Source organism: Cyprinus carpio, chromosome B10 (genome assembly GCF_018340385.1).
Source record: "Cyprinus carpio isolate SPL01 chromosome B10, ASM1834038v1, whole genome shotgun sequence".
In the NCBI taxonomy this organism is placed as follows: Eukaryota; Metazoa; Chordata; class Actinopteri; order Cypriniformes; family Cyprinidae; genus Cyprinus; species Cyprinus carpio.
Window position 1 is genome coordinate 4405427 of NC_056606.1, and position 13276 is coordinate 4418702.

The 13276-nt window shown below is 34.1% G+C and overlaps 1 protein-coding gene across 1 annotated transcript in view; it reads right to left on the reverse strand.

Annotated features, from left to right (window-relative positions):
• Positions 1–3480: 3480 nt before the first annotated feature.
• Positions 3481–13276, reverse strand: part of LOC109097487 (ciliary neurotrophic factor receptor subunit alpha-like) — a 36023-nt gene continuing 26227 nt past the window's right edge. Inside the window, exons 8-12 of the mRNA XM_042732164.1 lie at positions 12096–12243; positions 10576–10668; positions 8533–8635; positions 8328–8407; positions 3481–4632 (exon numbers count right to left, since the gene is read on the reverse strand). Of these exons, the coding sequence (XP_042588098.1) occupies positions 8329–8407; positions 8533–8635; positions 10576–10668; positions 12096–12243 (423 nt within the window). The 3' untranslated portion in view covers positions 3481–4632; position 8328. The remainder of the gene's footprint in view (positions 4633–8327; positions 8408–8532; positions 8636–10575; positions 10669–12095; positions 12244–13276) is intronic.

The window sequence follows — 13276 nt, forward strand, 5'->3', positions numbered from 1 at the left end:
TATGTTCCCTCAAATCCTTCAGAAAAAAAGGGCTTTTCTATATCCCACTGGCTTTAGTCCATTGCCCAGATGGCCAAAACTAACCTGATGCAGTCATTGACATTGTTTAAAAGCCAATAATCCACGTCTTGATCTGCAGCATAAATGATTGAGGTGAACATGTAAATATTAGGATTATGTGATTTAAGTCAATATAACGTGTAAATCCCCAGTCTACAAATGGCCATACTCAAATATTGGAGGTATATGATTTCATCAGAGCCTTGGCCGAGTAACAGTACTTTAGCTGAAGAAATTCAACAAGCTGCTAAAGCCCTGGCCTGATTTTCATGATTAAATATTTGTAAATCTGTACGAGTAATTGGAAGCGACTTGCTGAATTTTCCACTGCAAACAAACGGACGATATCAGTCACTAAACTGACCACAAACAGCTGTTTTCTTCAGATAAAATAACTTTTATTTCACAAAATATAGACAGAGGAATAATAAAACAGCTTATGTTGTACAGAGAGAAAAAAAAAGAAAAGAAATATGTATATATACATTTACTGCGGACGTCTTGTGTTCACCTTCCCCTATTTGACAGGCAACAGTAGTCCAGTCTTATACAAATTCATCTGGATTTGACCATACATGCAACATCGTACAAAATGCAGAGAGGAAGCGGGAAATATACGCATTTTTTCTCCAAGAACCTGTCCTGCTTGAAGTATAAAGTCTCTCCGTCCTGCCAGTAACAGATGATTGCTGATCGACTGGCTTGTTTGCTTTGCTTGGCTTTTCTGGAATCATGCATCAGTTTCCTTCAGCGCCAGATTGAATTTCTCTGATGCAAGACGTGATGGTCAGTGTGGAGTGACTGTAACACACAGCCGTTAATGAGTGCGTTTACAGATGGAATCATACCACAGAGGGCTAAAAATAAAGAGAAATCAGCGGCAAGAGGTTATTTTCGGCGTGTTTCAGTGTTCAGATGCTTTGCTGAAGCCGTTCTCAACTGGTCACGACCCAAACGTGCTGAATGCGGAAAATTAGATGCAACAAAACCATACAATTGTGCATATCACAAACACAAGACGCTAGCAGAATTAGATACCTATTTAATTTTTTTGGCTCCCAATGCATAGAAAAGTTTGTGTGCCGTTGTGCCTGAGCAGTTTATGGATATATTAAAACATTTCCATATTTGAATTGAATCATTTTTGTTTACGTTGTGTGATAAACAATGTAGGCCTTTGCTGTGAAATAAAATTAAATGAAATAATGAAATGAAATAAAATAAAATTAAGAATCTTAAATTACTGATTTTTTGTTGTTGTTGTTTTAAATGCTTATATTATTCTACAATTTAGGCCTTACGCTGTTAAAAATAAAATAAAACAAAATGCATTTAAAACTGGGGAAATTGTGCCTGAGCAGTTTATGGATATATTAAAACATTTCCATATTTGAATTGAATCAATCTTTGTTTAGTTTGTGTGATAAACAGTGTAGGCCTTTGCTGTAAAATAAAATAAAATGTAATGAAATTAAATTAAATAAATTTAAGTAAAAATAATTAAAGTAAAAATTTAAAACCGAAAAAAAAAGAATTACTGATTTTTATTAAAACATTTCCATAATTTGAATTTAATCTTTTTTATTTACTTTGTGTGATAAACAATTTAGGCCTTTACTGTAAAATAAAATAAAATAAAATAAAATAAAATAAAATAAGATAAAATAAAAAACCAAAAATCTAAGTAAAAATAATTAAAGTAAAAATTTAAAACTGGGAAAAAAAAAATCTTAATTTTATTTTATTTTTTAATGCTTATAAATTATTCTACAATTAAGGCCTTATGCTGTTAAAAATAAAATAAATTAAAAATAAAATAAAATACATTTAAAACTGGGGGGAAAAAACTGAGGAAAAAAATTACTGGCTTTGATTTATTATTTATAATAAAATGTTGGATTCCACCTTTTTATCAATTTTTTTTTACTTTCAATCAGCACAGGCTTGATATTTCTATTTGGAACTGATTTTTCATAGGTCTTGTTGATCTGGCGCATGCCCAGTTTTTTGAGAATGAAAAAAACACCTTTATTTGTGGATAATTTTGGCAATGTTCACTCAAAACCTGACTCACTCATAAGCTGACGCATAAGCTCAGATCAATGAGGTCTACAAGCGATCAGTTGCAAAAAGAAATACAAAAGCTGTGTTAACTGAAAGAAAACAAGTATACCGAAAATGTAATCCAATATTTGGCAATAACATAAAATAACAATAAATGTATAAGAATTTTTTTGTAGGCTGGTCATTTTTTATTTTTATTGGGTGGGAAATTAATCCCAAAATCATCCATTTTTGGAGGGAGGAAATTGTTATATCCTGTATGAGCAAAGTCAGCAAGTTTTAGTCCAATGCATTAACATTAAAGTAGCATTTTTGGGAAAAAGAAAATCCTTTCCAGGTCAAAATGACGGGAACACAACATGAGGGTTAGTACTGCATTGGACGTCCCATTTAAAATCTAAGTCCTGAAACAAAACCAGTTGAGAACCAGCCATTTACTGGACACTGCTGATCATCATGTCTATCAAATCCAAACTTCAGCCTAAATGAACACATACTCTCACACGCAGGAGCACTTTAATCAAAGCAGGGAAAGAAGAATATATGACCGGCTAAACCAAGAGTATAGTCTCAAATATGACTGACAAAACAAAAGCCCTTTTTCTTACATTGAAAAAAAGATTTATGCATAAATGATTCACTATTCAATCACAATCTGTCTTAAAGCGAAGTATTATCAGAGCACCAATCTCATAGGCACGTGCGTTATGAATACTACAAAAACACAAATCATCTTGCTGGTGAAACGTTAAGGCACACGAACGGTAGAGGTTATGAGCAAATGGTGCAAAAATGCATGAAGAAATGTACAAAAAATACCTGGCAAACATCTTCAATGAATTATCAGAATTATCAAGAAGAAAGAATCACAGTGACATATTTTATAAAAATCCAAAAACTAAAAACCCAGTTATTGTTAGTTCAACTTTTGGTCTTTATGTAAAAAAAAAAAAAATTGTTAGTTCAACTTTTGGTCTATATATATTTTATACACATACATACATACATACATATACATATATATGTATATATATATATATTTTGTGTTTTTTTTTTAGAATGTGATATATATATATATATAAACATTTTTGTGTAACTGGATAGGGAGATAAAAAATATATATATATTTTTTTATTTTATTTATTCATTCACTCACTCACACTTCTGACTTATTTTCCTCAAAAAGAAAAAAAAAAAACATTTTGTGATATCTTAAAATCTGAGAAGTTGGAATTGTGAGATATAAACTCACAATTACTTAAAAAAAAATACAGAAAATTGTAAAAATGTAAACTTAGAATTGTGACGGGGAAAAAAGTCAGAATTGCGCGAAAAAAAAACAAAAAACAAAACCGATTTGCGAGATTAAAAAAAGTCACAATTAATTTTTTTATCCCATGGATAAAAAAACAAGCTTCCACAGATACATATTCCAGACATGAACCACTTTATGTCTTTCTTTGGACAACGTTTCTTATTTTTGTTTGTGTGTACCTATAGAAAGGATATGCATACTAAAATCTTATCATTCAATAAAATCATACATTTTAAAAGAATTACAAAAACGCATGCATCGAGCTTTATGTCACTGGAGAGCAATGTACAACAGAACAGTATGCTGTATACAAACTATCATACAATATAACTGCATAAATGTCTAACGATATCACTTTATAGATGAGCTTCAATAGAATTTAATATTGTGAATATTTACTAGCTTCAACATAAAAACAATCAGCTTTAATCACCTTCCAAATGTGACGCTGTAAGACTGATTTACATTCATGTCTCGATTCAATGCAGAGAAAGTCCAGAGAAACCAAATGCATTTATGGCATTGAAGCGAGTTCGTAACCGTCGCCGGCGTTTACGGTCAAGACATGAACTCCGAGGCTGATGTCATGGTGAAATGCATTTTACGGGAGTTTGTTAGCGAGAACTCGATGCTTTAGATGCCACATCTGGATGGGAACTAACCAGACGACGCCAATCAACTGCAGATGTGTCTGTCCACCGGTTCTGGGCGGCGCTTTCTGTGAAGGAATCTCGCAGGAAGAAAGACAAAGCAGTCTTTGTCTCTCAACAGAAAGACTACGCTTCCTTCGCCAACCTTCTGTCTTCCAAAGATAGCAGCTGTCTAAAGGTTACAGAGTGTCTTTTTCGCCACTTTCTCCATAATGCCCCGTATGCTGCGTGCGTCCGGCCAAATGCCTTTCACAGCACAGCGTGTGTCAGAAGTGGAGTCCAGTGGAGTGCGGGGAATATGGGAAGGAAAAGAACAATACAAAAATATGCTTTACATTGTCCAAGATTTTGCTATAAAAAGAGGAAGGAAATCCTTGTGTTTTTTCCATTGCATTGTGCTACATTGGAGACTGTTCATGTTCACAGTTCACGGGACTCAGAGTGAGGAGAGGTGGATTGTGGGTAATGGAGTCTGTCAGTGGTGCTGATTCCCTATACTGATGCCCTATGAGGGCCGAACTGGAGACGGCCAACTTCTCAGATCTAGAGGTAAACAACAAAATTAAACTCTTTTAGGGCAGCGATTCTGTAATAAAAACACAATGTGAACTTTTCTTAAAAAACTAGAGTTCAGTGTTTTGGTGTCAGTATAAAATGCATATTTTATATGCATCAAATTTATGAAAAATGACAGTAAAGACATTTTATAACATTACAAAAGATTTCTGTCAAATAAACACTGTTCTTTTGATTTATCGTGGTTTCTCACCAGCTTTTGAAAATAATCGGCATATTAGAATGATTTTTTTGAAGGATCATGTGACACTGAAGACTTGAGTAATGATGCTGAAAATTCAGCTTCGATCATAGGAATAAATTACATTTTACAATATATTCACATAGATATAAGTTATTTTAAATTGTAATAATATTTCACAATTTTACTGATTTTACTGTATTTTTGATCAAATAAATACAGCTTTGATGAGCAGAAAACATTAAAAATTGTACTGACCCCAAACTTTTGAACAGTAGTGTGTTGTATAGATGTACAAACCCGATTCCAGAAAAGTTGGGACACTGTACAAATTGTGAGTAAAAAGGGAATGGAATAATTTACAAATCTCATAAACTTATATTTTATTCACAGCAGAATATAGATAACATATCAAATGTTGAAAGTGAGACATTTTGAATGTCATGCCAAATATTGGCTCATTTTGGATTTCATGAGAGCTACACATTCCAAAAAAAGTTGGGACAGGTAGCAATAAGAGTCCAGAAAAGTTAAATGTACATATAAGAAACAGCTGGAGGACCAATTTGCAACTTATTAGGTCAATTGGCAACATGATTGGGTATAAAAAGAGCCTCTCAGAGTGGCAGTGTCTCTCAGAAGTCAAGATGGGCAGAGGATCACCAATTCCCCAATGCTGCGGCGAAAAATAGTGGAGCAATATCAGAAAGGAGTTTCTCAGAGAAAAATTGTAAAGTGTTTGAAGTTATCATCATCTACAGTGCAGAATATCATCCAAAGATTCAGAGAATCTGAAACAATCTCTGTGTGTAAGGGTCAAGGCCGGAAACCATACTGGATGCCCGTGATCTTCGGGCTCTTAGACGGCACTGCATCACATACAGGAATGCTGCTGTAATGGAAATCACAACATGGGCTCAGGAATACTTTCCAGAAAACATTGTCGCTGAACACAATCCACCGTGCCATTCGCCGTTGCCGGCTAAAACTCTGTAGGTCAAAAAAGAAGCCATATCTAAACATGATCCAGAAGCGCAGGCATTTTCTCTGGGCCAAGGCTCATTTAAAATGGACTGTGGCAAAGTGGGAAAACTGTTCTGTGGTCAGACAAATCAAAATTTGAAGTTCTTTTTGGAAATCTGGGACACCATGTCATCCAGACTAAAGAGGACAAGGACAACCCAAGTTGTTATCAGCGCTCAGTTCAGAAGCCTGCATCTCTGATGGTATGGGGTTGCATGAGTGCGTGTGGCATGGGCAGCTTACACATCTGGAAAGGCACCATCAATGCTGAAAGGTATATCCAAGTTCTAGAACAACATATGCTCCCATCCAGACGTCGTCTCTTTCAGGGAAGACCTTGCATTTTCCAACATGACAATGCCAGACCACATACTGCATCAATTACAACATCATGGCTGGCGTAGAAGAAGGATCCGGGTACTGAAATGGCCAGCCTGCAGTCCAGATCTTTCACCCATAGTAAACATTTGGTGCATAATAAAGAGGAAGATGTGACAAAGAAGACCTAAGACAGTTGAGCATCTAGAAGCCTGTATTAGACAAGAATGGGACAACATTCCTATTCCTAAACTTGAGCAACTTGTCTCATCAGTCCCCAGACGTTTGCAGACTGTTATAAAAAAGAAGAGGAGATGCCCACACAGTGGTAAACATGGCCTTGTCCCAACTTTTTTGAGATGTGTTGATGCCATGAAATTTAAAATCAACTTATTTTTCCCTTTAAATTATACATTTTCTCAGTTTAAACATTTGATATGTCATCTATGTTGTATTCTGAAAAAAATATTGAAATTTGAAACTTCCACATCATTGCATTCTGTTTTTATTCACATTTTTTACAGTGTCCCAACTTTTTTGGAATCGGGTTTGTATATTTGTTGTATATTTTATATTTGCTTTGAACATGATATTTATATTGTCCTAAAATTTCTGTTTAAATAATAAAATACTACTACTAATACTAAATAAATAACATAAAACAGAACAAAAACAGAACAGCTCATGCAAAAAAAAAATTTTTTAGAATCATTTATCCACCCTCATGTCTTATGAAGCATGAATGCTGTTTTATAAAAAAATAAAAAATAAAATAAAAACAGCATACTTACTTGGAATGACATGAGAGTAAGTAAATACTGACAATGTTCATTTTCATTCAGCTATTAATTATTACATCATGTGGGAGAGTCAAGAAGTTTACAGGCTAATATAGAGCAGACGTCTCTCATATAAATCGTGTTTACATCTTCACATTTTCACACTTGTCAAATTCAGATCTAAAGATGAATGAAAACTCGCTAAGTTCAAAGTGAACAGATGCTGTTTACGTCTATATCTTTGTTTTTTTGCTAGACTAATTTACAACATTCAAAGCTCATATAAAGTCGACTGTAAGTTAGCTATTACTGTAAATGGATCATGTGCTATAAACCACAGTTGTTGTCCTAATCAACAGCTTCACGGTTTTTATATGAGCTGAATATGATCGTCACTCCTCTTTGAGAGCTCCTGTACTCACATACGACCTCATTCATACAACACCAGCAAAACCAATTTATATCAATCATAGATAAAACCATTCCTATGTAAATTAAGTTCCATGTCAATCAATAAGCTCCGCCCCCTTTGTTAACGTTACTCACTTAAACTAACAGAATGAGCCATTTCTACAATACGTTCACTATTTTAATGTGAACTCCTTAGCTGCTATTGGCATAAACATGACAAATCGATATTTTAATCACTTGAAGTTAAGTTATTTGCATTGTTTTAAAAATAGGTGTCTATTTGAACAACTTGGCTGAGGTAGGATGCAAAAATAAATACAGAAACAGGTATTTGTCTTGACTCGTTTGTAAATTACTGTCTCCACACCAGTCCTGCGGTCTATCTGCAAACCACATTAAACTAGGCTACAGACAGAGTGTGCTATTTAAAAGCAGCGACTCAACAACAACATAAACAACACACTCGCCTGTTGACAGCGATTTACAAACAATAAAACATCTCAAGTCACTAATATTACTTATTCAGAATTATCGGATTAAGCTGTTTCTTGTTCAGAGCCGCAAGATGCCAAAACATTTCTTATGTCACGCATCAGCAATGACTATTATATTCCATACACACCCGAAACAGTCATTTAGGGGATTCACTCCCACATTTATATGTTGCTCTCACTCACAAAATCTGCAGTGTGTATGTGACCTTTTGGACTTCCTTGAATTTAAGGAAAAGTTTAATAGTCTAGTTGGTTTTGTTGACTGCATTTGTGACTGAGTTTGTTTTCTGTGCAGTAAAAATAGAGGACAGCCAACCAATGATATATTCAAAGTATCAACACAGTAGCCATAAACGGATCATTTAGCATGCTTTCTCTTCCAAACTGTTTAAACTGAGATGGGCCAATTGCCAAAACAGCAGATGGAGGGAATGTCAGACGCCTGCGCCAGCTTACTTTAGATCGGTATGGACTTCATCTTCACCATGGAAGTCAGTTCTTGTTTCTTCACATTGTCCTGTTTTCTTTGTCTGACCCTATAAAGGGAACAATTAAGAGATGAGATAACAGATCGTCTCACGTCTCTGTCTAATTGTTGCAAACTCTTTGTATGGATTTAGTTATGAAATATAGATAAATGTAAACGAAGCACAATTTTTACCGTAGAAGTGCGATGATAGTTAATAACACAGCCACCATGACCGCTGCAAACAGCCCCAACAAAATCATCAGTCCGAGGCTTCCATTCTGGTGTAATGATGAATCTGAGGCAAAAACAAAACATAATGTAATACAAAACAATGCGCACACACATACACAAATCACAACATAAAACACAAATAAACATAACACAAAAAAACAAGACACAAATAAAACAGAAACAACACAAAACACAAATAAATAAAACAACATGACTCAAATAAACAAACAAACAAAAAAACAACACAAAACAATACAACCAAAACAAATAAATACAACACAAAACATAAAACAAAACACAAATACACAAAACAACAACAAAAACAGCACAGACACAAACAACAGAAAAAAACAACACAACAAAAATAAAAAACAATAAAACAAAACAAATGAAACAACACAAACATAAATCAAAACATGTAAACGAAACAATAAAACACAACAAAGCAACACAAATAGAAAACACAAATAAAACACACGAAGAGAGCACAACACACAAATACTCAAAATAAACAAAACAATACAAAAAAACAACACAAAACACATGTAAACAAAACACAAATACTCAAAAAACGAATAAACAAAACAAAAATACAATGCAAAAAATAAATAAACAATGAAAAGCAACACAAAACAAAATAAAACAACAAAACAAAAGACAAAATTAAACAAAACAACAAAAATAAAGAAAATGAGACAAATATTATTTAGTGATTGTACATTTTTTGTAAATATTACTGTTATAGCATTTCTAAAACTAGTTTTAAAAAAGAAAGAAAAGAAACAAAAACTAAATAAGCCTTGAGAAAGAAACATTAATTAAAATAATAATATGTCCATCTTTATTTACTTCATTTGTTGTTGTGATAGTTATTTATTTTATTTTGATTTTTTTTTTGTTTGAATATTGATTGCATTCATTAATATACTTATTTTTGTTTTTATTTTTTTAGAGTGCAGTTAGAAATGAAGATATTCTTGTGTGAGCAATGCTTTTATGCTTCAGTTAGTCCAGGCAAAGGCTGGCTACTCTGAAGAGCTCAACAAATTATAAGTATTATTTATTTGTCATTACACAATGTACCGTCACACATTCATTAAAAACAACAACAACAAAAAACACCTTGTTAGAGTACATTATGAATCAAATACACAAACTTCATTCCAGTCTTGAGCTGATAAAAACAAGCAACAACAAAAAACAAAATGAAATGAAAGTGAAAGTGTGAAAGTGAAAGTGAAAGTGAAAGTGTGAAAGTGAAGTGACACTTCAGCAACAAGTATGGTACCCCATACCTCAGAATTGGGCTCTGCACTGTTAACCCATCCGAAGTGCACACACACAGAGCAGTGCACACAGACACACACTGTGGAACAACACCCCGGAGCAGTGGTCAGCATATGCTGGGCTCGCCCGTGGAGGTTGGGGGGTGGGTTCAGTGCCTTTGCTCAAGGGCACCTAAGTCTGGTATTGAGGGTGGGAGAGAGCGCTGTTACATCACTTTCCCCCCACCCACAATTCCTGCCGGCAGAACTCAACACACCCTTCGATTGGGAGTTCCGACTCTCTAACCATTAGGCCACGACTAATCAAATACACAAACTTCATTCCAGTCTTGAGCTGATAAGTGGTTATAAATAAATGGCCTGGAAACAGTTAGCTAATGAAGAGCAGACTGAGTCATGCTGGTCTGCCACATGACTGCATTAGGGAAGACAGGCACGCTTTGATTGGTCAGAGCCAGATGATGGGGAAAACTCCGCCCACCACAAACAAGCCCAAACCATCTGGATAACGCTTAAGAGTGGGGAAAACCCTGGCTAAGATCTCAAAAGCATCTGATACTTTGTGTTTAATCTGTGAAAGCGTATAACGAGCCCCTGCCAAAACCTCTCACTTACTATGAGTGGAAAGATACACTGTCAACGGAGAAACAACGCTGCAGTGTGAACAAAATTCTTTGAATTCCTTCAACTTGCCGAGTGTGAAATTTCAAGCAAATACCTGGAGACTTGTCAGTGGTCCTCACTGGAAATGACAAGTTGAAAAATGGAAAGCTAAAATCCACCAGTTCCTCGGTTGGCTCTTCCCAAGGCTCTAAAATTGCAAAACAAATATAATTATATATATTTATACTACCTCTGAATTATTCATGACCAGTTCTGCTCAAAAGTCATGTCAGAATAAGTTTTCCTCAACAGTTTTCCCCTAGACGATCCAAAGCTCATCATTTCATTTACTTTCCCTCAGTGGACAGCGTGCATTTTGCTGGACAAAACATTATTCTGCAGCTAGTTTTTTTCTTGTACTGCAAAACTGATGTAAAAAGACGGCTGAATCGTAGTGCATTGTGTGCCATACTCAACCACAAGACACGTTTCATAAAAAAAACAAAAAAAAAAAAAAAACATTCTGACCATGAGTTGCCAACATCCAAATATAATTATCTTCCTTTATTAGATTTATCAGATATCTGCCATAGAACACAGTCCAATATCCTGAAGCATCATGCTAGATGCAAAATTTGATTTACTCCATTATTACATTAGATATCTGAAGGATCTGATGGATGATGGGTAATATATAGTACATTAAAGCACTTCTCAATTATTAATTATGAAAATAAAAAGTTGTATATTATTAGACCAAGTCAAAAATTTACTAAGATTACTAACATTAACAAAGATTAATGCATACAGCAATACATGTATGGCTCATTGTTAATGATGTAAGTTAATGCATTAACTAATGGAACTTAACTGAAATATTCCATCTAGTATCTCAACGGTCACACTTTAGAGACCAATTCTCACTATTAACTAACTATTAACTACACCTTTTGCCTCAATAAACTCCTAATTTGCTGTTTATTAATAGTATGGTAGTTGCTAAGTTTAGGTATGTGGTGGATTAATGGATCTAAAATATGGTCTTGCAGAATAAGACATTAATATGTGCTTTATAAGTACTAATAAACAGCCAATATGTGAGTAAATGCACGATAATTAGCAGATTTGGTCCCTAAGCTGAAGTGTTACCATCTCATTAATATGAGCTCAATGAAAAAATGCATGCATCATAATTATAATACAAACTGAAAAATGTTGTCTAAGATTTCTACACATATAAACATTACATTGCATACAACTATTAAAATAAAATCAGGATTTTCTGGTCATATCATGCCATTGGTGCATAATGCCTCTGACTGCATATTTAATTGACACTAGTTATGTTCGTTAGTGAGAGTTAATGAGTGTTTGTGCCTGGTATTGCCTACATTATGGGGACCAAATATCCCCATTATAATAATTTAATCATTTTTGGCCTTGTGGGGATATTTTTGGTCCCCATGAGGAAAACAGATTATAAATCACACAGAATTAAGTGGTTTGCAAATGTAAAAAAAGCCTGTAGTTTTGTGTGAGGGGACAGAAAATACAGTGTGTACAGTAAAAAAGCCATTGTGTCTATGGAATGTCCCTATAAAACACATGGAAACCAATGTGTGTGTGTTTACTCACGGATCCACGGCCGGGCCTCTACCACATGACTCCATTCACTCCACTGGCTGTGGTTGATCAGGGCGTCCTGAGCTCTGATCTGGATCTGATGCAGGTGACCCACTAGAGCGTCCATGATCTTTAGACTAGTGTTCTCCTCTGTCTCCAGCTGAGAAATCATCAACAGATACATCTACTTAACACAGCACAACTCTGTAGAGACAGAGTCAGATCACTCAAAGTATTGAGAACTCATCAACCATGTTTCAACTGATCTGTACTTGAGAGGTTTTGGTGCATAATAAAGAGTCATTTTCATGCATACAGTAAGAGTCACATTTATATAACAGATCCTCATTTTAAAGTGTTGACAGACAATAAGGTCCAATAGGGACTATCAAATAAAAAAATTGGCATTGTAATATATATATATGTATATATATTTTATTTTTTAATTTTGGGATTTTGGTATGTATGTATGTATGAATGAATGAATGAATTCATTTATTAATTATTGAATTTTTGAATGAAGAAATTGGCATTGTAATATATATATATGTATTTTCTTCTTTCATTTAAAGCTTTCGGAATGAATGCATGAATGAATGAATGAATGAATGATGTATGAATGAATGAATTTATGAATGAATGATTGATTGATTGATTGATTGAATGAATGAATGAATGAATGATTGATTGATTGAATGAATGAATGAATGAATGAATGAATGAATGAATGAATGAATGAATGAAGGAATGAATGATTAAATGCATGAATGAATGAATGAATATATGAATGGATGAAGGAATGAATGAATGCATGAACGAATATATGAATGAATGAATGAATGTATGTATGAATGCATGAATGAATGAATTAATGTATGAATGCATGAATGAATGAATGAATGAATGTATGACATGTAATACTGTCATGAAATAAATCATATGAATTTATTATGATATGAATGATAACCAGGACCATTAAGGTCTTGGATTATGTACACACACACACACATCACAAGTACATACTGTCATTCATGAACATTTTTTTTTTAACTAATGAACAAATGCTACATTTATTATTTATTCATTAATTTATTTTACAAAAAGCATTAGCATGTTTATTACTGGCTTGATATTTTTTCTATAAAGCAAAACCAACCCTTACTGTGCTGGCAACACACACACACACACACACA